The 26395-nt window shown below is 37.1% G+C and overlaps 1 protein-coding gene across 1 annotated transcript in view; it reads left to right on the top strand.

Annotated features, from left to right (window-relative positions):
* Nuf2 (NUF2 component of NDC80 kinetochore complex) overlaps window positions 1-12454 on the top strand; it is a 39617-nt gene extending 27163 nt beyond the window's left edge. Inside the window, exons 11-14 of the mRNA XM_042677351.1 lie at window positions 1020-1160; window positions 2159-2334; window positions 3389-3524; window positions 12113-12454. Of these exons, the coding sequence (XP_042533285.1) occupies window positions 1020-1160; window positions 2159-2334; window positions 3389-3524; window positions 12113-12247 (588 nt within the window). The 3' untranslated portion in view covers window positions 12248-12454. The remainder of the gene's footprint in view (window positions 1-1019; window positions 1161-2158; window positions 2335-3388; window positions 3525-12112) is intronic.
* The last annotated feature ends 13941 nt before the right edge of the window (window positions 12455-26395 follow it).

Here is a 26395-nt window from a genome sequence, read left to right as displayed (position 1 = left end):
GTATGTTTTATTTTAAAATTTATATAACCATCTAGAAGAAAAGGGAATTGGACCTATACCTGGCACTACCTATAAAAGTAACTTCTCATTTAAGATTTAAGTATTAAATATTTGATTTAAATGTTTAACAACTTTAGACATTGTAAGAGTGATCATGGATTATTTTTGCTGTATTCAGTTCAGGTTAGCTTAGAGTTTATAGTTCTCTAGCTTTCCAAATGCTGGGATTCTAAAAGTATGCTACCACACTCAAGTAGACCTTTTTAAATTAAGAATGGAAGTCCAAAAACTAGACAGAAGTATAGACCTATTAAACCATATTTTCATTGCATATGCCAGGTAAAGGGGTTATTATTCACATAGAAAGAATATCTACAAATTGGGACAATTACAAAGAAAAGTACAACTGAAAAATAGGCAATAATATGATTAGACCTTAAACTGAAGAGAAATCTGATGGTTAAGGCAAAGCAAGGAGTACAATGGTGGGAAGAAGGAAAATCTTTATATTATTATACATTTAGAATTAGCCTTACTAGTAACTATTGGAATGAATAGGAAAGTTTTAAATAGTTAGTACAATTGTCCTGGAATAATCAGAATTTTTTGTTTGAGAATTTAAGAATCGGCATAATTTTTTTTTTTTAATTGCTGGTACTGGGATTGAACCCACAGCGTTGTACATGTTCGGCAAGCACTTTACCACTAAGCTATCTCCCCAGCCAGAGTAAACTCTTTAATAGCACAAGTAACCTTTGGAAGGTAGGATAGTAAGTGCTTTAGTACAATGGTGGCAGGTTCCTTTGTGTGAGGATATCTGGCTATTAAGTGTAATTATGTATGGGTAGACACATGTCAGTAATAGTGCTTTGTTACTGACCTAGAAACTTAATTGTTCCCTTCTTTTGAGCTTTCAGTATTAAATGTAGAAATCACTCAAGGGCAAACAAATTGACAAAATTGTAGTTTTAGAAAAGAGAATATCAAACTGTGGTCTTGTGTTTTTTTTCCTTTCATAGCAAGAAGTGATGGAGAAGTATGAAATCTATAGAGACTCAGTTGACTGCCTGCCTTCATGTCAGCTGGAGGTGCAGCTGTATCAAAAGAAAATACAGGACCTTGCAGATAATAGAGAAAAATTAACCAGTATCTTAAAAGAGGTTTGTATTGTGTGCAACTTTTTATGTCTTTATTTTGTAATAGCTTACTATAGTTCTTTGGATTTGATTTCACTTTTTGTTACTATTTTCTTAAAAGAAAAACAGGACTATTCTACAGAATAATATGTGAGGCATTGTGCCAGAGAATAAGACACTTTTCTTTTTTAAACACAGTAATCACCAAGACCTATTTTAACCTTCAGATGACATGAATATGAAATTAACTCACATGGTGTAATGCCATATCTATTTTGAAAAGTGGTAATGGATATTTAAACTTGTTCTCACATTTAGGGGTGGTCCTGTATAATCAGTATTCATTAAGTCCCACTTTAGTGCCTAGCATTATAACTTAAGTTTATAAAAGATATTCAAAGTTTGGTACATGGTTTCTACTTTAAATAATGAGAACTAGTGTTGTCACCGTAGCTCCTCAATCTAGAAGTTCACAAATTTTTTTAACTTCTTTTAACTTCATCTTAATCTAGATGATACCCGGGATCACTACATTATATTTGGTAGTAGTTGCCTCTTTTGAGACATGTATGGCTTAGGAGGTTAACTGCCCAACATTCTCTTCCTCCCTGTTGTATATCATCCTTTTATCTGCTATCAAGAGTCAGCAGGACAGAGATCTGCTTTTGTTTCTAATATCCACCCTTTTGTTTTTAATCCTACTGCCTCAGCTCAGAGCCCACATCCCTCAACTCCAACCTCTTGCTGCTTCTCTTATAGTAACCTTCTCTTCTAATCCTTCTGACAAAGGAGCATGCTAAACACTTTTCTTATGCTGTTTCTCTGCAACCCCAGCACCTCCCTGGTATTCCTTGTGTCCTCATGTGTAGTCTGTGTTTTGGGCTGGGCTTTTAGGACTAGAAGAGTTGTATCCCATTTCAAAGTTGGGTTTTACTACAGCTTATCCTAGAAAATACCCTTTCCTTTTGTGTAGAAATCCTAACTTGTTGTTATTGACTTTAAACATTTCTCATAAAATATAGAGCCTGAACTTGGAGGACCAAATTGAAAGCGATCAGTCAGAACTAAAGAAATTAAAGACTGAAGAAAATTCATTCAAAAGACTGATGATTGTAAAGAAAGAAAAGCTTGCCACAGCACAATTCAAAATAAACAAGAAACATGAAGACATCACACAGTACAAACGGACAGTAATTGAGTATGAACTTATTTGCATATTTTAGAATATTAGAAAATAATTAGGAAAAACTAATACATTTTTCTCTTTAGGAAGTCAAATCTACTCTACTTGCAAAAAGATATTTCATTTGTCCAGATTTTCAAATGTTTTAGTTACTAGTATTTTTTTTTAATTTTCTAAATACCACAATTCCATCTCCTTTGTATTATTCTTCAAAAGGATCCTGGTGCTACTACATACTTCAGGTCTCTTTGAGACAGTGATTTAGAGATACAGTAGATTGAATCAACTGGTATGTCATAGCAGATCCCTTGAGTTAATAGCATTTATTCTAAGAATAAGCCTTGTTCTCAGCTAAGAATGCTAAACTTCCTTGGTTGGTAGTCTTTTTAGTCCTAATAATGTGTTATAACAATGCCTGTCACAGGTATAGCTAGGGCATCATTCTTTCAGTCCTTAAGGAAACATGAGGCCCACCATGCAAAGCATGGGTGGAAACATAAGGTTTTGTATTTATTGCCCAACTGCCTTGCAAAAAACTGTACTGAATTACAGTCCCATTAATATTATATAAATATAGATAACTGAAGAAATGCAACTTAAAAACGTTTATACAGAATAGTTTTTGAAGGCTGGGAGTGTAGCGCAGTAGCACTTGTGTAGCAAACGTAAGTCCCTAGGTTTGATCCACAGCACTATGAAAGAAGGAAGGGAGGGAAGAAAGGAAAAGGAGGAAGAGATCTGAATAAAAGAGCTCATTACATATTGTGATTTGACTGTGACAGTACACTTTGGGGTTTCTATCTGTCTTTTTGCTGTCTTGGGAAGAATTTTAGGGTTGTTAAACAAATACTGACTCATTAGTTTTGGAACAAAATCAGAGTTATATATTTCTCTTTTTTTTGGTTGTTTTTTTGTCGGTCATGGGGCTTGAACTCTGGGCTTGGGTGCTGTCCCTCAGCTCTTCAGCTCAAGGCGAGAGCTCTACCACTTGAGCTACTACAGCGCCACTTCCTGTCTTTTTGAAATGCCTAAGAGGTGTTATCACTATCTCTTTTTTCCCTTCCTTTAGGGATTGCAATAAAGTTCAAGAAAAAAGAGGTGCTGTCTGTGAGCGAGTAACCACAATTAATCAAGAAATCCAGAAAATTAAATTTGCAATTCAGCAACTAAAAGATGCCACTGAAAGAGAAAAACTAAAGTCCCAGGTAAGAATGCATTCATAAGAAATTAATTTCATATAATCTCATGAGCTTAAAATAAAAATTGTATCACCTCCACTATGAAAATTGTCAGTTCTATGAGATAGAAAATTACCCTATGGGTCTTTTGCTTTTGTTTGTCCTTATAGCTCCCATCCTGTCCTGTTAGCCTTTTTTTTTTTGCTTGCCTTTTTCCCTAATAACACAAAGCCAGAAATCATATTTCCCAGTAAATGTTGTTCCATAAAGATTCTGAATTTATTAGTTATAGTGACGTAGATAGTGATTTTAAGTAATATCCTTCTAAAAACTTTCTGCATCATTTCTCCTGATAAAAAGATCTCAAATACTTATTAACATTAATGTCAAATCTCTTTTGAGTTGTTAACTAAGGGAGACAGAGCTTAAATTGGTCCCTTTGTGTTATAAGCCTCTTAATGTCTTTATCATAATTACCTAAAATTACTTTTTGCTTATTCAGACTATATCTATTTTATTGCTACATAAATAACCTTAAGTAATGAGCACTGGCATCTTTTGCATTTTTGTCTTTCAAAATCACATTACAAACACCGAACATAAAATGTATATCTGGTAAAAGGACAAATCTTTTTAACTACTGAAGTCTCAAACAAATAGTCTATTCTTGATACATTTACTACATCTCCATTCTTTCCTTAACTTTTGAAATTTGATTTATACTTTCCAGAGTGTTTAACCAGAATAATTGTCTGAATTTCTCTACCAAAAGTCACTAAAAATAGCCACTTTTTATTCAATACCTCTGGCTTCCTTTTCCTCCCTTTTTTTTTACATACCTTAACACCTTAGATCACAATTACTGAAATGCCCTGATATCTAATGCTGAAAGACCATAGTAGAAAATCTCTTTACCTATTCTCAGACATTTTGATCCCTGAGAAGAGTACATTATAAGCAGCTGCCTATGGATGTGTGGCTACTGAACATTTTCTCAGAGCTATTCCGAAAGGAAAGAAGAGAGGAATGGAAGAAGGGAAAACGGAAAAAATGGTTGTGATTTCCCTTGGCCTGCCCAGTTCACCATTGTGTTGCTTTTTTTTTTTTCTGTTCTGTTCTTTCTGTATTCCAACTACTTTTTTTTTTCTTGTCCTTTTTCTATCTGTACAATGAGAGAGACTTGTAACTAAAATCAACACGTTTAGGTGTTATCACATGGACTATGTACAGCTAATAACCCAGTTGTAAATGCATTCGTTACTAATTACTAACTCAAACTTCAGGTATGTTACTGCTAGATTTTTACATACATTTCAAGATGACAGCAATCTTGTGTTTTGTTTGTTTTTTTTTTAAATTTTATTTTATTTTATTTGAGAACATACTGTACAGAGGGGTTACAATTACATGGGCAGGATAATGCATACATTTCTTACCAAGCATTGCAGCCTCCTCCTTTGTTTACCCTTCACCTCCCTTCCCAGCCTCCCCCCTCCCCCCATGCAATCTTGCGTTTTTAACTTTTGTGTGTCATGTCTAACCAGGCCTAGAATGGTGCTTATATGTCATATGCTTTCCATAAATTCACTGAGAGATCATCTCACACAGCATGTCTTGAAGCTGGCTATATTAGAATTTATTGAGGGATTTTTAAATGGGCACCACCACCCCTAGCCAAACACTTCCAGTGAAAACCTCCAGCAATGGAGCCTATGAACCTTGATAGCTTCTGAGAACCCCTTATTTTTCTCACGCTTCTTAACTGAATTATCTCCTCATCTACAGAATATAGTGGCTTTTGAAAAACATTGATAGAGTCTCCTTAATTGTTGTTTTGCTTTTATTTTATTAAACTACTGGAGTTTGAACTTTAGGCCTTATGCTTATTAGGCAGGTTCTACTACTTGAGTCACACTTCTAGCTGCTTAATTGTTTTTAATGGAGTAGAGGTCATATCCACCCTAGGTGTTCCGCTACATCTGCAGTTTTCAAAATGTCATTTCTCACTTCGAATTTAAAATACTCAGTTGCTTTGTACTGTTGAGCCCAGATCTTTTCTCTGACACAGATCTGCCCCTTCTACATAATAACCCCTCAGACATCCGAAGATAATGACCATGGGTCCTTTCAGTCTTACTTGGTTTAATTATCCCAATTGTCCACTTTGTGCAGCTTAATTTTCAGATTCCTTACTAGCTTGTCTATTCTCTTCTCCCCTCTGTGCAACACTTAATAGTTTATTTTTTTAATTAAAAAAAAATGTAGAGCCTAGTGCTAGAGCCTAGTGTAGAGCCTAGTCCTCCAAAATAGTGCTGGGACCAGCCTGAAAGCACAATGCATCTGTTAATGAAGCTTAATGTGGGTTTGGACTTTTAGCAGCTTATTTCAAGCTTATGATAAGTGAAAGACCAAGTTAAGATTTTTATTTTCAACATTCTTTTTAAAAAAATTTTTATTGTGAAAATACTGTACAGAGGGGTTACAATTACATGGGCAAGGTATGAGTACATTTCTTATCAAGCATTGTTGCCTCCTCCTTTGTTTACCCTTCACATCCCTTCTCAACCCCTTCCCCCAAGCCCGGCCAAAGTTGAAAAGTTCGTTTTTCAACATAACAACTTGTACATCTCATTGTTGCAATGGGTCAACCTGTATCCCTCGTTAAACAATTTGTTTTTGCCCTTCCCTTCCACAAATTATACCAACATCAAATACAATGAAACCAGGGGTTATACTGTGGGGGAGGGACATACAAAGCAACAAAGAAATCATCTTATAAATATGTTAGGAAAAATCGCAAGAACGAAAAAAACCTTTGAATCCCTATCTTGAGGTTCATTTCACCTAACATCAACTTATCTGACCTTTTCTGTTTGTCTCAGACATATACTAGTTATTGAAAATAAGGGAAACCATGGGACCTATGTTTCTTTTGCCTGGCTTACTTCACCTAATATAATTTTTTCCAAGTCTTTCCATATCCTAACAAATGGGGCAATGCCATTCTTTCTGATGGAGGCATAGAATTCCGTTGTGTATATATACCACATTTTCTTGATCCATTCATCTACTGAGAGGCATCTGGTTTGGTTCCATATCTTAGCTATGGTAAATAATGCTGCAGTAAACATAGTTGTGCTGGTAGCTTTAGTGTGGCCTTGTTTGTGATCATTTGGGTAAATGCCTAAAAGAGGGATTGCTGGGTCATAGGGGAGCTCTTTGTGGAGTGTAGTATGGAGGTTCCTCAAAAGACACAACATTCTTTAATATCAAACCAGATTTCTAAAATCTTTTTTTTTTAATTTAATTTATTTTTATTTGTGAACATACTGTACAGAGGGGTTACAATTACCTGGGCAGGATAATGCGTACATTTCTTGCCAAGCATTGCAGCCTCCTCCTTTGTTTACCCTTCACCTCCCTTCCCAGCCTCCCCCCTCCCCCCCAATCCCAATCCTTCTCCTACCCACCCTTTCCCCCCTCCCCCCCTTCCCCCCCTCACACCTACGTTGTAAAGCTCGTTTTGGACATGACAACTTGTACTTCTCATTGTTGCAACAGGTCCACCTGTATCCTTAAACAACTGGTTTTTCCCCATCTCCTCCACAAGTTGTACTGACATCAAATATAGTGAAAGCAGGGGTTATACTGTGGGGGAGGGACATACAAAGCAACAAAGAGATAATCTTATAAATACGTTAGAAACACATGCATGAAAGGAAAAAACCTTAAAATACATATCTAAGGGTTCATTTTCCTGATGTCACATTATCTGACCTTTTCCGCTTGACTCATACATATACTAGATATTGCAAATAAGGGAAACCATGGGACCTATGTTTCTTTGGGCCTGGCTTACTTCACTTAATATAATTTTTTCCAAGTTTTTCCATTTCCTAACAAATGGGGCAATGTCATTCTTTCTGATGGAGGCATAGAATTCCATTGTGTATCTATACCACATTTTCTTGATCCATTCATCTACTGAGGGGCATCTGGGTTGGTTCCAGATCTTAGCTATGGTAAATAATGCTGCAATAAACAGTTGTGCTGGTAGCTTTAGTGTGGTCTTGTTTGTAAACATTTGGGTAAATGCCCAAAAGTGGGATTGCTGGGTCATAGGGGAGTTCTATGTGAAGTCTTTTGAGGAACCTCCATACTGCTTTCCAAAGTGGTTGAACAAGTTTACATTCCCACCAACAATGAAGTAAGGTTCCTTTCTGTCCACATCCCCTCCAGCATCTGTTGTTGTTAGAGTTCTTGTTTTTTGCTGTTCTAACTGGAGTGAGGTGATATCTCAATGTTGTTTTGATTTGCATTTCTTTTATGGCTAGGGATGTTGAACATTTTTTCATGTGTCTATTGGCCATCCTTCTTTCTTCTTCAGAGAAGTTTCTCTTTAAGTCTTTCGCCCACTTATTTATTGGGCAGTTGTTTCTTTGAGGATTTGTTGTTGGGTGGTTTAATTTTTTGAGTTCCAAGTATATTTTAGATATGAGACGCTTGTCCGTTGTATGGCTAGTAAAGATCTTCTCCCAATCTGTGGGCTTTCTATTGATCTTGCTAGCTATGTCATTTGCCCTGCAGAAGCTCTGCAACTTTATGCAATCCCATTTGTCCAACCTTTCTTTGATTTGTTGTGTTTCTGGGTCTCTATTCAGAAAATTTCGGCCTGAGCCAAGGAGACCTAGGGTTTCTCCTATTCCATCCTGTAATGTTTTCAGAGTGTCTGCTTTGACTTCAAGGTCTTTGATCCATTTGGAGTTGATTCTGGTGCAGGGTGAAATATAAGGATCTAGCTTTAGTTTTCTACCTGTAGTTAACCAATTTTGCCAGCACCATTTACTGAAGAGGCTGTCTTTCTTCCATTCTATTGTTTTAGCTCCTTTATTGAAGATTAGATGGCTATAGGTCTGTAGGTTCATTTCTGGGTTTTCAATTCTATTCCATTGGTCCTGAGGTCTGTTCTTATGCCAATAGCAGTTTAAATCCAGCAGTTTAAATCTACCATCACACTGTTTCTTTCTGTCTCCTGCACATCTACCAATATGCCTTTTACTCTAAGACAAAAATGTTGACTTTATCTGGCCTCTTTCCTACAATGTATTTTTTCCCCTTTAGAGTAGCATAGACTCATTAATCACACTCCTAAGGTTAATTGTTCAGCTTGCTCAGTTGTTCTGAACTACCTCCCCAATCTTACATTGAATAGCCATTTGGAAAAATGTATATGTTAACACTGCCAAATCATTCTTTGTGCAACACCATTGGATCATGGTGAGCATCATATTCATTTTCTCATGATTTTTTTGTTTGTTTTCAGAGATATAATCATCCTACTTTTAGTTATACTGACTACCTTTTTTTGATAGCTTAAAAAAATCTGTTTTCTGATCTAGTTCCTCAAAAATAACATTTGCAAAATCATATTCATTATCTTTCTACATCTGTCCTCATTTTCTTCCTCTTCCCCTTTTTTTTTTTTTTTTGGTCAGTGGTGGGGCTTGAACTCTGGGTTTGGGCGCTGTCCCTGCACTCTTCAGCTCAAGGCGAGCACTCTACCGCTTGACCCACAGCACCACTTCTGATGTTCTAGTGGTTTTTTTGGAGATAAGTCTCCTGGACTTTGCTGCCTGGGCTGGCTTTGAACCATGATCCTCAGATCTCAGCCTCCTGAACAGCTAGGATTATAGGCATGAGCCACAAGCACCCAGCTCTTCCCCTATTTTTTTTTCATCATATTTCTCTGTGGCATTAGCATTTTTTATCACAGGATTTAAATTTTGGACCTGCTATAGGTAATCCTAACCTTCAGATTTACCAAGTTAATATGATGATTTCTTTTTTTTACTCAGTGGCACTATTCATTCATACGTCACCCTTTGTATTTATACATTATTATAGAATTTTATAACACTTGTAAATGGCAGCAAAACTTGTTGCATCTCTCCTTTGATTTCAATTTTTCTGCATCAGATCTTGTCTGAATACTAAGTATTTCCAAATTTGTTCTGTTAAAATGTCACTCTTAATGCTGCACTTTCTTGTTCAAGATAATACCTCCCTGTTTTCCTACAGTTCCAGTCAATATTTCAACAGACAGTCTGTGCATCTGCTTGGTGTCTGGATTATTACTTTCTCTGAGTCCTTTCAGATATGTTTAGTTTCTTTCTTCTCTCAAATATTGTAGCATTTTAGTCTATTTCAAATAACCTTGATATTTGCTGTCCAGTTGGGTAGCTACTAGCAAATGTGACTATTTAAAATGGAATTAATTATAATGAAATAACACAAAAATTTAGTTATCAGTGTTCTATCTACATTTCAAGCACTTGACTTCTAGGCTGGTTTGGTTTATTTAGTTTCCCTCCATTTTATTATTGTATTGTGTACTATGTATTCTGTGTTAGGTGATGCATTTAAATATAAACCTCTGGGATAAATGATGACACTGAGAATATGAAGCTCATTCATTTTGCATATTTGTAAATTTTCTAATTTGAAAACTAAGGCAACTGGACCAACGCTATCCAACAGAACTTCCCTCAACACTGGAAATGTTGTAGACTGTTTAGTATAGGCCCTATTAAGCATATGTGGCCAATGAGTCTTTGACATGTGTCCAGTGTGACTGAGGAACTGAAATTTAATTTGACTAATATTCCATTAAATTAGCCATATTCCATTCATTAGCTATATATATTTTATATAGCCAATGAATCTATATTAGATAGCAACAAAATAAATTAACTGTTATTTTGTGGGGGGTGCGCCCATGTGCAGTCAATGCTCACTGCAGTCAATGTCGGGTCTTTGTGGCTGCTTGGCAAGTGCTGCATCCCTTGGGGCACAGCTCCAGCCCTGTGCTTTAATTTTAAGAATGTTTAAGTCCACTGAGGCCATTAAAGTAAAACTCTTATAGTTGAATGATTGTCAACTAGGGTTATAAAGTTCGACTTGCATATCGAATTTAATTGGAAATTCTAAAATAGGTAGTATTGGTCAGAGGTCTGATTTGTTATCAATAACCATCTTGTGAGGGGAGCTCGGGGCTTCAGATGTTTGTTTCCTCTTGCATGTGCCCTTGGAATTGGGCTTTGCTATTGTCTTTATTTATTGTGCCTTTGTCTATATGACTGGCTCTATGAGAGCATGTTTGTTCTCTGGAGAAAAGTGTTCCTTTGGGTCGGAGGAAATAGTTGACTGATATATTTCCAGAATGTATGTCTTTATTTAGCCACACTACCCTTTGATAGTTTCTCACAAGCAATGTCTTTCTACTTTATTCAGCTTTCCTTTTAGTATTAATAAATGTATGCCCCAGTGGAGGTAGGAATCTAAATTGATCTGTAGCTGCTGACTGTGATGATTTTGTTTCTTTAAATGGCCTTCACACAAGTTACGATGTAACTCATTTTTGCTACAAGTTTTAAGAAATTAAGTTTTTAGAAATGTGTGGTTTATTTTCCTAATTGTTCATGTTTTGTCACGGTTGTAGTAATTTGATACTAGCTTAGATCTTAATGAATCGAAACATATTTATATATTTTATATTAGGACTTAATAAGTTGAATTTCTGAAGCATGCTTGAATTTCTGAAGCATGCTTGAATTTCTGAAGCATGCTTGAATTTCTGAAGCATGGTTAGCCTAAAGCAGATGTGTGTATGAATACATATCACATATGTGACTATATATGCATAAATATATTTAGATAGGTATATGTAAATTGTATATAAATATTTAAGTTCTCAAATTTACATACATGTTGAGTACTTGACATAATGGGATTTTTTTGAACACTATAAATACATACTATATTGAATTATAATCTGTTAAATTTATTCAAATCAGGTAATATCTGTACTAGAATAGAAACAAAGATAACAGCCAGAATTATAGGCTTAGGAAAAATTTAATAGGAGAGATATTTAAAATTTCCCATTTTTCTTACCTCTCTGGGCAAAAGCTGTGTTATTTCAGTAGTGAACACAGCCTGTGACTTTGTAGTACCACTCGCTCTTCATTGTATCATGATCTGAGAACCTTTTTTAAGGAAAATAGGTAATAAAAAAAAGATCAATATTACATAAGTATGAGATGGAAGAAAATATACACAGGCTAATTTGTTTCTTGTTTTATTTGGTCTATAAAAATAGCTCTGCTCATTTTTGTTTTTGTTTCTGTTTTATATTGTTGGGTCATATATGAGAAGTCATTATTGCTTATTGTAAAACTCCCTCATAAGTCTACTAAAATGACTCTAGGGATATCAAATAGTGATCAGGGTCCATTGCACAGATTATGTTAATCGGAATGTTTTTCAAGGTTCACATGGTAAACTGATCCTTGATTAATTGTTGTTATTGTCTTGGATCCTGGCCATTATGGTATGTCCCTGCTCTGCTTTATCTAAGTAGTGGACTGTTTTGATGTGTTTATGCAGCCTCCTGCATGAGTGTTAGTACAAGTAAGCAAGTGCGTGCATTTCTGCATGAAAGTTTAGGCCCCTAAATAGTATAAATAAATATGAGTTAAACTGCTGGAATTTTTGTGACCCATTTCAGCCAAGGCGTTTTAATGGAATGATTTGTACTCTACCTCACTTCCATGTAGGAGATATTTGTGAGCTTGAAAACGGCTTTGGAGAAATACCACGAAGGCATTGAAAAGGCCACGGAGGAGTGTGCCACCCGGATAGACAAGAAGTCAGCTGAGCTGAAGAGGAGAATGTTCCGAATGTCAAGCTGACAACACAGGCTACATGGCTTCTGCAAATAGTCTGCCGGCTTTTCATTTCTATTGGGGAAGAGAGTAGTTACATGGAAGCTAATGAAAGATTCAGAAATACCAATAATGTTGGCCCAATCAGTGTTTATATACCCTCATTTTATAAGGCTTTACATTTAATGTGGACTTTTTTAAATTTATAATTAAAGCAACTTTCATAGTTTTCCATGTCTCTACTTTGCCACTTATTTATGCATTGGTTGGAGCAAAGCAGAATAGTTACCTTACCTTAGAGATACATTTTTTGAGCCTTGATCTTGGCCCTGAGCATTGTGGTTGAGCTCTCCTTACATTCTCAGTCACATAGCTTTATTCTGCTTCATAGGTACAGTGACTATGAAGGTCTCCAAAGGTTTAAGTTGGGGCATCAAAATTTCAAATTTCATTTGTGTAATACCAAAATCTGCAACAGTGGAATAGCTACCACATGGATGCTGTGGATTGACCTGGGGGCCTTGCTCATACTATGCTATAAACAGCCCTTTGGTGTTTTAAGAAAGGAGCCCACTGTGTTGCCCAGGCTGGCTTCAAACTCATGAATCTCCTGCTTTTGCTTCCTATGTACTGGGATTGCAGATGTGTACCACATCATCCAACTGTAATTATGAGGAAGAGGAAATGTGAGTGGTAGATGTCCATTTCTTCATCAAAACCACTAGTATTTCCAATTCATTCACATCTAGAATAGATGTGGTCAATACTTGGTGCCCATTATCCCTGAGTATTTGCTGTCCTGGGAATTCCAAGTACTCAGAGATAATCAGCTGCTGTCAGAGGTGGGAACCAGGGTTCCAGTGAGGAGAAAAGCCCTAGAGTAGGAGAAGTAGAAGAATAAGGGAGAAGGAGATGAGGGTACAAATGGAGCTTTTTCTTTGTACCCTTCCTTGCTTCTCTTTAACTAGTCAGAACTCTTAATCCATAGAGCGGTTTCATTGTGAGCCTATAAATAGAACCAGATCTCTCCTGAGTAGAAGTATGAGAGGCCTATCTCCACCATTCTCCATTGCTTGTTTTTACCAAAATTTGAAAACTTCTTTATTGAGTCTGTCCATCATAGTTCGGTCCACTGTCTAAGTACCCAGGTCAATAAGAATTTCCTAGTTACTAAAGTTCCATGGGTAGTTCTTTTATCTTCCTTAAAGTCTCCCTGGCCACAGTTTTTCATCTTAAAAACAATATTCTCACTTCCTTTAATCCCCCATCTCCCCAAATATCTATGTTGCCTCTCCTCACTGTATACTCTGTGCGTCTTGAAAATTTATAAGCACTCCTAGCTTCATCTGAATTAAACATACATCCAATTAAGCTTATATACAACATTAATATTAGTATATACATGTACATCTTATAATATTTCTCTTGAATTTCAGATTTGTATTCCCAGTGGCCAATATATGTTTATGTTTTTAACATTGGTCATTTTGTTGGAGTTTAATGAACTCTTTCAGAATAATATTTTACATGTATGGAATAAAATACAGAGTTACAAAAATAATTCCCTTATGATGATCAAATCCCTCCGTACATATTTATTATAAATAGTATCAGTAAGTACCCTTTTGCCCATGTTAAATATTCACTTTTCCTCCTATGCCAGAACACCTTCCTTGTATCACTGAGTTAGTAAGAACCCTAGATGAGTGTATCCAAATCTGACTCCCATCTTGACCCATGTTGCCTTTCAGTTTTTTATCTGATGTTTACAGGAATCCTGAATTAACCTCCCATGCATAGTCACAGCAGTAGAGTTATTCTAACACAAATTAGATTGTCAATACAATAGTTTGAATAAGGAAAGTTTCCCAAAGGCCATTGTACATGTTCAAGGCTTGGTTCCCAGTCCATTATCCATGTTTAGTAGCTTGATGCTATTGGAAAGTGGTAGACACTTAAGATGTGGGGCCTAAGGGTAGGTCTTCCAGTTATTAGGAGTGCTCTCTTGCAGGGGTAGTAAGAGCCCCCATTTCCCTATAGACATGAGGGAGGTAGTTTGCTGTATCACCTGCTGTGAAGTATTGCTTCACTTCCAGGACAATCAGACTCAAAACTCCAAAACTGAACCAAACCTTTGTGTCTTCTTTGTAAGTTGATTTTCTCAGAGATTTTGGTACAATAACAAGGCTAATCACAGTCAAATCTTTGCAAAGTGTTAGGCTTTTCAAACTACCTTGCCATAACTAATTCTTTAGAGAACCATGCAGCACTTTCAATTTCCAAAAGAAAGAATGACATTTCATAACTAAGACACCATTGCAAACAATGGCAGACTTTACATTCCTTTCAATCACATGTTGTAAAGGTAGACTTTTGGTTTTCACAGCTGGAAGCCAGCTTAGCTGGGAATCTGTGACTCATCTCCATTAACCCAGCAACAAAGCTGGAAGTGGAAGAATGGCTCAAGTGGTAAAGCACCAGCCTAGAGCAGTAAAGCTAAGGGAGTGCACCCTGACCCTGAGTTTAAGTTGCAGTACTAGCAAAAAGAAGAGAAGGAATGAAAGAAGGAAAAAGGAAGAAATAGAGAAGGAAAGAAAGAAGCAAGACTTGCTTGCATTTTCTCACACCAAGTATCAATGTGTATCCAGGGGTCATGCAACTGGTGTTTTGCCACCTTTGCTTGCCTATTTTTGTGCCCCAGACAGTTAAGCATCAATCAAAGAGCCCTCATTATAATCTCGTTTGATTAAATAATAAACTATAACTTTTAGAAAACTTTTTTTAGCCCCAAAGCCTTCTTGAAAATGACTTTTCAGACCATCTAACCCTGTAACATTTTTCCATACAAGGAAATTAATATTTGGAATAAACAGTATCATGTGCTTATGGCATGTGCTGACTCCGATCTCAAAGGAAATGCTGTGCAGATACAAACTTCAGCTAACTTTTATGAGTTCAACTACTTAGCTATATGTAGAGCAAATATTTAATTTCAAGTTCAACTGACATATTTCAAGAAGCTAATCCATTTTATGACAAAGCAAGGGAAATTGAAATATGCACCTCGCAGGCTGAAGTTAATACATCTGATTTTAGTTTAACAGGATGTTTCCTATTTTTAGTAAGGCCAGGAAAGTTTTATATGAAATTCCATTTTGAATTCAGGCTCTGCCACCTATTTCAATTAAGCCAGCACTCTCTCTGTGATTGAAATATGCTTCTCATCTTCCTATCCATATTGCCACCAGGGGGCATAACAAAACTTGCATAACCAATGCTAAAATAGCTATGGATTTTTAAAATTGGAAATGTAAAAGCTGAAAATTTAAAGTGGTAGAACAGCTCCCCAAAAAATGTCAAGAAGGACTTTGAGACCATCTGTGCAGTAATTATTATTTGAAAATGCTGCATCACGGGTGATTTTTAATTTAAGTGTGCAGTGACCTTAGATTTATTGTCATCTAAGCTATTCTTAGTAATGGGTTCAGAATGCCTAGGCTGGATTTTGTGCAAATCTGAAATACTGCATTTTCCTGAGAGAAGAATCTCAGGTGCCATGCAATGTGTAAGGGGTTTAGGAAACAAATCTGGAGCTCTACTTGCCATCGATACCGCCGTAAGATATTCTACATTTTTTCTGATAATATTGCAAAAAGTAAGTTCTTCAAGTCCATTCTTTCTGCCGCTAGCTAGATAGCTCCAACATACATACATGAGCACCTCTACATACTGCTCCACAACTCTTTGATGCCAACTCACTTCAGGGTTACATAATAGTCTGAAGAATATTTTGGTGGAAGCAGCCTAGTGTAGTATAGTAGTCTTCAGACTGTAGTATGTGCAAAATTCACCTGGGGATACTTGTTAAATGTGCCACACCATCACATACTTGATTTGGTGGCTGTTTGCAGGTTGTGTACTTGAGGTAAGCGAAGTGATCCTAATGATCTTTGGGGATCATTTTAAGAAGGAACTCCTGTGAGATCATGAGTCCTTATATCCCATATAAAATAGGCACAAGAAATGATTCATGCACATCAGGAATAAGAGGAATTGTGAAACAATTAGCACCGTGTTTATGAATACCCAAACGGGAGCCAGTTCTGTTTCAGATGAGACTATTAATTGATGGCTGAGAGCCAATTTAATATTTCTGTTTTTCTTTATCACAAGCCTTTGCACATAGTAAGGGATGAATAAATCAGACTCTAGTCTGCATGACCTGAATGCAGATGCTTTTCAGAAGAAGAAATCCACTCTGTACTTGTAATGCAGAAAACAAAATGATGGACAGTTTCTATCCTGTAATGGAGAGAAAAACCAGGTGTGCTCATAAAAATGGTACAGTCTTCATTGAATCCACACGGTGTCGCTGCTGACTTTCCTTGTTGAGAATAAGTGTGAGTAAACCTCAGGGCTCATCAGCATCTTCTGGAAGACTGAAAGAGATTACTGCCCCAGCATTTCAGATTCAATAGGTATGAAGCAGGCTCTAGGATTTGCGTTTCAACCAAATTCCTGGGTAAAGCTGGTACTGCTGGACTAGGGATCACATGTAAAGAACCAATACACCAATGTGTGTGTGAGGTATATGTGGAGGGCACGGTGGTGGTGAAGGTTTTGGTTTTAGGTTTTGTCCCAGACTCCTAGCATGTCTCAAATTTGAAACACTTAGAAGTAACCTTGCTAAAATAAAAGAATGTCATTCAGTAAGTCCAAGAGGAACCCTCTGAAAGAGCTCCCAGGTAATATGCTGACCCACCAGAGCCCACACATAGAGCTACAAGGGTCTTGACAGCTTCTTACCCTCATGTAGCTCCTTGCCCTCCAAGGCTGAGAGTATATATGTAAAATACGTGGCACAGCACCCAGAGCCAGTTAGAAAACATGTAATGAGGTATTTGATGCCAGTAGTTCAGAATGTGGCTTTTGGAGAGACAAGCCCTTGAGCCCAAGTTTGCCTGTGCTGTGAACTGGTCATGTTACAGACTAGCATTCAACTTGGTTCTCCATTTTCAATGAGTAGAGCTTGATGGTCTTTACTTCACAACATTGTTGCAAAAATTAAATCCGATTATAAATGTAATCTACCTAGCACTCTTTGTAAGTGACTATTATTCCTAGGAAACTCCAAAGAATAAAGGTGACAAAAACAGCTGCAGCAGGGGTTATGTGAACTTCTACAGTATTTTTTAAAGTAGAATCTAACCAGAAAAAAAAATTCATACCAGTTTCATCTGACGATTAATGTTCATTCATTTCTGTCAGATATCATCGGACAAAGAGAAAAGACCCAGAATACATTGGCATTCATAATGCTATCTCTTAAGACTAGATTTGTTAGAAGAATAAATTGCATAAACATTATCTTTTTGAAAGTGCTTCAAAAGTAGTTACACTTTGTGGGGGAAGGCAAGTTTGTCCATATGTAACCAGAAAAAACTTGTAGTGCTCTTTCAAACCTGAACTAATGATTAGTTTTGTATCTACAGAGCTCAGCACACAATAAAGACAAAATGAGATTTGACAAAATGAATGAAGAAACCCAATTCATTTTCAAAGGTGTGATGAACTGTCCCTTTTCAGATTCTCCACTTATTCTCCCTGTTCTTGGAGGGGTTCCTTTCACCTCTTCTTTGTCCTTAGGTTCTGTATTTTGGGAAATGGCTCAGTTCAGGAAATCCCTGTGGATGATCTTCCTAGACACATACCACACATGATGTACACCGCACCTATGTGCCTTCTCTTCTCAATCCATCACTGGGTTCCCTTACTTTCATAGAATTTAAGCCCACTTCTTTTCATTCAGTAACACGATTACATTTACTCATTTACTAAGAGTTCACCATGTACAATTCCAGTCTGAGTACATTGGGAAAAGTCAAGATAACTTTGAAGACGTTTCTATGGCTACTATCGACTCTCTTCATTCCATTGTTATTAGCCTTTCTTCCTAAATCCCTGTATTAGTTATCCATTGCTGTGTAACAAATTGTTCCAATTCTTATTAAAAGCAATAACAAAAAAATAATACCTCACAATTCCTGAGGGTTGAAGAATCCAGAAGCAGCTTAGCTAGGTGGTTGGTCCTGGCTTAGGAGCTTTCGTGGAACTGCAGCCAATCTGTCTGCCAGGTCTTGCAGGTATCTGGAGGCTTGGTTAGGACTACAAGATCTATTTCCAAGATGGCTCAATCAAATGACTTTTGGCAAGAGGTCTCCATTCCTGCTGACTCTTATCAGGAGACCTCAGCTCCTTGCCATGTGGGCTTCATTAGGGCTAACTGGCATAGTAGCAGCCTTCTCCCAATGAAAACATACATATACATAGTATGTAAATATGTGTGTATATAAATATGTGTGTGAAGACAGGCAAGAGAGAGGGAGAGAGAGAGGGAGGGAGAGAGAGAGAGAGAGAGAGAGAGAGAGAGAGGAGAGAGGAGAGAGAGGAGAGAGAGACCACAATCAGGATGGAAATTATAACATCCTTTATAGTTTGATCTTAGGAGAGATATACCAGATAAACTATCACTTCTATAATGATATCATAGACCACACTGGGTACTATATGGGAGGGGAAATACATGAAGGTATGTAAACTGTGTTAGTCCATTTTCATTGCTATAATAAAATAACTGAGACTGGAACATTACAAAGAAAGGAAGCTAATTTGGCTCATCATTCTGGGAATTTTGAAAGCATGGCCCCAGCATCTGCGTGGCTTTTAGTAAGAGCCTCATGGTGGTGACATGTCAGTTGCTGGAGGCTCAGCAGCAGAGACACATACTGTGGTGGGACTGAAAGAGGGCAAGTAGGGACCACTCTCATTGTTTATATGTTTCTACCAACCCACTCTCTGGATCTAACTGAGGTCCTATAAGAACTCCACTTGTTCTTTTCCAGTGTGATGGTCCAGACAACATTATCACCTTCCATTAGGCCCACCACCAACATGTTCCACCATCTCTCAACATATGCTGGGAGTCAAGCTTCCAGCAAATGACACCTTGGTGAACTCACTTCTATTCTTCTGAATTGCAGTCAATATTGAGAGGCAGAGCTCTTTGGGAGCTATATGTGAGATAGGCAACACCCTTTATTAGAGGTTCACATAGCTTCAGCTTCGCAACCAGCATGGAGATTGTGTGTTAAGGGGAAGTTAGACTGTGTTTCCTGTGACTGTTCTATTCCTACTGCTGACCGTCCCCTGGAGACACTAATGTACCTGTCACCACATACCTTTTTCTTCATTGGAACTTCATACTTGTCTAATGTGATCACAGCATGGCTGAGTAGATGAGGACTCATTATTTCCTGTGAAACAGATGGGAAGCTTTGGCTCAGACAGGTTCTTAGTGGCAACCAGTTGATTCACTTGCCCAAAATACTGTAACAACTGCCAATGTCCTCATTCGTTCCAGTCTGAACTACTGCGTTGGCTTTTAAGCCTTCTTTAAACTGGACCCATGTTATCTTCCATCAGATCCCTTTTCTCATTGATTCCTGTGTACTTTTGAACAACACTATGAGTTATTTCCAAGTAAGCTCTGACTTTTCCTTCCTACTTTTAATAAAAGCGAAACGACTTTAGTAGCCACAGTTCCAGAATCTAGGGGAGCAAAGCCTCAATTTTACTCTTTAAGTCTAGTTCCAGTCTTAAATTTGAGAGCTTTGGGAAGCTTGGCTTGGCTGCTTAGCTTGGTTCCTACATAATAAAAGCAAGCATGAATCTCTTGTATCTACTGTGGCAGTCTGTGGCTATTACCAATGCCCTTCCCTGCTCAATATATATTAGTTCATTGCAAGTTTTTCATTATGGACTTCAGACTAGTTTATCTATATTAGTTCCAATGATTTAACAGCTTGAGGCTATTCCATAAGAGTTGACATTCCACCCAAAGGTAGTAACAGAATAAAGCAATTCTTCAAAAGTAGTCCTGCTTCCATCCATCCAGGACACATTCCTCCTCGAAGTCTTCATAATATATCATCATCCTGAAAGTTTAGGTACCATTGCTGTAGTGAAAGGGAGTTAGACTTGTGAGTGTGCCCAGTGACATTTCTCCAAACTCCCAGCTAAAACAATCCATGTTTTCTATTTTATGAGGGTCTTTTCTTCCTTCATTCTTCCCTCCCTTCCTCCCCTTCCCTCCCTTCTTCCCTTCCCTCCCTTCTTCTCTCCCTTCCCTTCCTCCCTCCCTCCCTTCTTCCCTTCCTCCCTTCCTTCCTCCCTTCCTTCCTTCCTCCCTTCCTGCCTGCCTCCCTGCCTTCTGGCCTCCCTGCCTTCCTTCCTTCCTTCCTTCCTTTGTTCCTGCCTGTCTGCCTGCCTGCCTTCTTGCTTGCCTGCCTGCCTTCCTTATTTCCTTCCATTCGTCTTTCCTTCTTCCTGCCCTCTCTCTCTCCCACCCTCTCCTCTGGTATCTCTCTGGACCCTCTTTCCCTCCCTGACTCTCTCTTTCCCTGTCCCTCTCTTCCTTTTCTGATTCAAAGTAAATTTTAAGCAATTCAATACATGATATTTTTGCCTTAGCTCAGAAATTTTGATTCAACATAAATGAAGATTACATTTGAATTGATGATACTCTACCAAACCACAAACACAAGGGCTTCTTTCAATATAATGAAAATTCTAAAATGTGCTTAATTTGCGAGTACCTCTCAAATCTTTCCCGATTCGATGTAAATATTCAGAATATGAAGCTGACTCTTTTGTTTTTCTTAAATTTGGCTGAAATATTTTTAGAAATCCAACTCTTTACATAATGCTGGACATGAGACATTTCTGAGTATTTCAGAAATGTACAATGTATATTCAATACACTTTGTGAATAATAGTATTATTCATGTATATTCATGATGCAACATGAATATTCATGTACCATTACCAATGCTAACAGATTATTGATATAATCTATAACCTTTCATGATTACTGCTCTCAGTAACTATCTTGAAATTGAAATATATTGTTTCTGTGAATGTCTTTATCCTTTTGCTGACCATGTGAAGTAACCCTTACCAAACTGCATGGTATCCACGTCTGAAATTTTGAATAGTATATCCTGCAGCTTGCTGCTTTCACTTAATGGGAGCAACATGAAAGGACCTTGTCTTATTTAGGGCTACTGTGATCCACATAACCTACAATGTGCCTGCCACATAGGAAACACTTAACTCTGCCTTGAATGGGTCAATATCATGTTTCTGAGCTGTTTACATGTTTACATGTTGTATAGTATTTCATTGCATAGTTCTACCATATACTCTCTATCTCTATATACATATACATGTACATATACATATACATGTGTGTCACTTTTTAACAGCAACCAGGTGCTGGTGGCTCACACCTGTAATCCTGGCTTCTCAGGAGGCTGAGATCTGAGGATCACAATTAAAAGCCAGCGTGGGCAGGCATGTTCATGAGACTCTTATCTCCAATTAACCACCAGAAAACAGGAAGTGATGCTGTGGCTCAAGTATTAGAGCACTAGCCTTGCGCTGAAGAGCGCAGGGACAGCTGGTTATGGAGGGTGGGGTCAGCTCACGCCAATGTATATAATCCTGGCTGAGATATTCCTGTCTCAGGAAACTGAGATATGAGAATCACTGGTCAAAGCCAACCCAGGCAGGCAAGAAAGTCTTTGAGACTCTTTTCTCCAAATAACCACCCAAAAGTCAGAAGTGGCTCTAGCTGTAGAGCACCAGCTTTGAGAGAAAAAGCTGAGGGACAGTGACCAGGCCCTGAGTTCAAGTCTCAGTACTGGTACAAAAAAATAAATGAATAATCATATTAGAATTTTTTTCTCTCATGTATGTATGTATGTACGTATTTACTGTGGTGCTGGCATTTGAACCCAGGGACTTAAGCTCCTTCAGCATACCTGCTAGCCTGGCACTCTACACCTGAACTATAGGGTCTGAACACTTCTAAATGTCTCTAAACATTGTCACCATTCTGTCTTTAAGCCACAAATATAAAAGTGAAAGATATCTCATAAGACTTTCTACCGCAAATTGCCTCCTGGATAATCTACTACTTAAGGGTAGGAAGGATGACTGTGGTCCCTATGTTCTCCTCCCTCTCTTCCTTCTCTCGGTGCTCTCTCTGCTTACTATAACCGTGCCAGCCATAGATGTTGACTTACCACTTAGCGTATTGTTTACCTGGTTGCACTTTGCAGGAAATAATTGGGGCAGACAGAAAGGGAGTAGAATGCAGGCAGGAGGGAAAGGAATAGAGGGGAAGCAATAAGGAAAGATGCCGCTAAGAGCGTTTGTTAATTTATAACTTCTGGGGCTGTGGAAGCTGCTTGCAAGTTTTGCAGCCTTTGACATTTTTGCAATTTTTCCATGTTCCTCCTGCTCTTCCAGTCCTACAGATAAGAAAGCGTCAAATCTTGCTCTGTTATGGAATAATGAGACTGGAAAGAAAAGATCTTTTTCATCTTTTTAACATTAAGAAGAAGAAGAAAAAAAACAGTCAAAGCCCAGAAGTTCAACAAATATTACTCATGTCGTTGGCAAAAAAGAAAAGGAGACTTTTGAATTTTAAAAAATGGAAACGGTGAACACAAGCGGCATTGTTTGCATATCAGAAAAATTAATCTACATAGGAAAGTGTAAGACCGGCAATTCAGAAAGCAAAGAATTAGGACAGCCCAGCTGAGAATAATTTTCTAGCCAGTTAATTTAATTGCATAAATCATTCCTTTGTTAGCAATAAAGAGATATAATTAAAATGAGATTGCCTCTAGTTTCTATTCTCTAGAAACTAAAGGAATTGATTTTGGGCAAAGCATTCTTCCAAATACCAGATCGGCAAATTACATTTACCTTTTTAGAAAAGCTAAATTATTTTGCCGTAATATCATGGTGAGTTTAATTAATTATAGATCTGCCATATGATCTTAAAGAAATAATTTATTTAATGTCCTTAGAACAGAAGTTTGCAATCATGTGTGTATTCCTTTGGTAGATGGTGTGCCGATTTTTACAAACAGGTCAGAAGTTTAACAGGCAGCTGTCAGGAGGAATTTGAAGCAGTATAACGACTGTTTGGGGTTTGGGTTGGCTGTCCTTGTTTAAAATAAAAAACGCCACCACTTAGTATTGCATAATTTAACTGAACTCATTTGGATTGGCTTTATTCTAAAATTGCTACTGGTAATTATTTGCTGTCTCTCGAAACCTTTGGGATTTAAAGAGCCTATAATTGTCTATTAAATAGGGGAAAATCAGATCAAAGAGGAATGCAGAAAGTCTCTTACTATAATGCATAGGTCTGCTGATCAGTCAATTGCATGTCAGAGAGAATTGCAAGCTGTGACAGAGAAGAGGCTCATGTTTATGATAATGAATTTGAATTTTTAAAAATGTACTACACTGTACTTGCCTGCTCTAGATTTTTGAAGTGTTCTGGCATTACTTCACAAGGGGGATTTGTACAGTGGTAGAAGGAATTCTACCAGCCTTCATAGGGCCAGGCCTTAGAGGAAACCCTTCCACAACCCTGGCTCAGAGTAATTTCAACTTTACCACTTGATTATGGGCAATCTCTGCTAACTAATCCCAACCTTAGGTAATTGAGGTTCTACTTCTGTAGATTATTTTTCTTGTGTATTTTTGTTCTAAATCCACATTAAGTAGAGTGAATTATGACTTGCTCCACCGATAATACATATTTGCTCATACTTTCTGTTTAGTAAGTTTATTCCTGGGTCATACAAATAAAGTCACTAAGTAATTGAGTAAATTAGGGGATACCCCAAGACACAATGTCCATTCTCATGTACTCCTAATCAATTGCCTGTCTTGAAAATATATCTGGAAGAGCATATCAAGAGCATTCAGGGTATCTTTGATATTCATATTCTTCTCACAATTGGGATAATTTCCTACATCATTCACCTACATTGAGGGAATCTTTGAGCCTGAGAACTTTAATGTCACTTGAACTCATGTTCAAGTCTAAGAAACAAATTATCAACAATGTCTAACAGGAATCTCTGGCTTTCCTCCTCAGAGCACAGATCCCATTCATGTACCAGATCTGGTAAATTCCAGCTAAAATTTAATTACAATGTTCTGTATCAATAATGGAAAGTTTTCATTATTGAAACTAATTTAAATAAGTTTAGATTACACACCAGGTAGTGGGGCAGAGCTGAAAATGATTAAAGTACTTAATATACATGTTTGAAAATGTCATGATGAAAGTCATGCTTTTATATAATAATGAAAAAAGAATAGAAAAAAGGCACTTTTTAAAAAAGACCAGCAACTCACAAGCATTTTGTGAACATTAATCTTTTTAAAGGCTTTAATCCCTTGAGGATTAATAGAAGTTAATACAATTACTTAAAGCAACCTATCTCTGTTCTAGCATTGGAAATTGGCTTACAACTCTGGATCTTCATCTCCTCTCCATACTGTTACAGTCTTTGTTATGTATGGTTCAAGTATAAAACACCTTCCTGAAGGCTTGATTTGTGTGTTAAAGGCTAGAGCTGCCACTGAGAGGTGATTGGGTCAGGAGGGCTCACCCTAATCAGTCAATGGATTCATTATGTGATTGCTTTACTCAGAGATGGCAGAAAGTATAAATTGGAACCTAATTAGAGAAAAGAGGTAACAGGGAATATGACCTCAAAGATATATCTTGTCTTTAGCCCTTTCCTGCTACTCTCTGAGCTTCCTGGCACATAATTCTCTGAAAAAAATTGTATTATAAGTTGATTGTACAGAAAGGTTTAATTGTGATAGTTACAACTTGCATATAATGAACTTAGATCAAATTAATTCCATTTATGCTACTCTTCCTTAACCATTGTGTTATTCTCATATTACCTCAATAATATCTACTTCCCTCATTAACCTCTCTTTTCTTCCTCCACTTAACACACACCGGTGTTCTTCTGCAATCATGTCATGATTATTAGTTTTTAGGTCTAGACTCAATAAATGAAGGAAAATGTGTGATATTTGAGTTCTGAGCTTGGCTTATCTCACTTAATAGAACGATCTGCAGTTCCACCGATGTTTCAGAAAAAAAATTATTTCATTCTATATGGCTAAATAATTCTCTACTGTATCTATATGCCATATTTTCTTTATTCATTGATTTGAGGCACCTAGACTAGTTCCAATATTTTTCCAACTGTAAATAAACGTGAATATGCAAGGATTTCTCTTGTATGTCGATTTACATTCTTTCAGATATATGCCCAAGAGTGGTAAGCTGGATCATATGCTAGTTCTATTATTAGCTTCTTGAGGAAACTACATACTGGTCTCCATAACAATTGGACTAATTTACATTCCCATAAAAAATGTATAGGGTTTCTTTCCCCTTGTATCCTCACATCATTTGTTGTTATTTTTTAAATGAAAGCTGTTTTGATTGAGGTAAGATAGAATATTGATGTAGTTTGATTTATATTTCTTTTATGATTAAGGGTGCTGAACATTTCTTGATGTATATATTAGCCATTTGTACTTCTCTTAGCTCTATTCATTCAATTTGCTTATTTATTAATTGGACTTTTTAATTTTTTGAGTTCTTAATGTATTATGAATATCAAACCTTTATTTATAAATAGCTTGCAAAAGTTTTCTCCAATTCTGTGGGTTGTATCTTGATTCTCAAAACTGTTTCCTTTGGTGTATAGAAGGTTTTTCATTTGCTGCAATTCCATTTGTCAATATTTGCTTTAATATCCTCGTCAGTTGGTGTACTTTTTAGAGAAAAAATGCCTATGTTTATCATCAAATGTTTCTCCCATGCTTTCCTATAATAGTTTTAAACTTTTAGGCTAAAATTTAAATCTTTGATTTATTTTAAATTAGTTTTGTGAAGGGTGAGAGATAGAAATCTAGCATAATTGTTTTCAAGAGTTTTATCTAACTCATTGCACTCTACCTAACATAGGACATTTTGCATGCTTGATATTTAATAACCTTTGTAGGATGGAAGGCATATGATAGGCTTTTTAATAGGAGATGTACTCAAAGGGTATACAGAATGCATCATTTTGGACATGGAAAACCCTCACACTCCTCCATATAATTGCTAAGTTTTAGCTTAGCACCCTTCAGACCTGTACCCAAGGCCCTATTTTCATAGTCCGCTCTTTTCTTAAGCTTGAATTTTCTGTCCTTCTGATAGCCCCTAAACCT

Source organism: Dipodomys spectabilis, unplaced genomic scaffold, assembly GCF_019054845.1.
Source record: "Dipodomys spectabilis isolate Male_0828 unplaced genomic scaffold, ASM1905484v1 ptg000036l, whole genome shotgun sequence".
NCBI classification, from domain to species: Eukaryota; Metazoa; Chordata; class Mammalia; order Rodentia; family Heteromyidae; genus Dipodomys; species Dipodomys spectabilis.
This window is presented reverse-complemented; position numbering and strand designations above follow the sequence as displayed.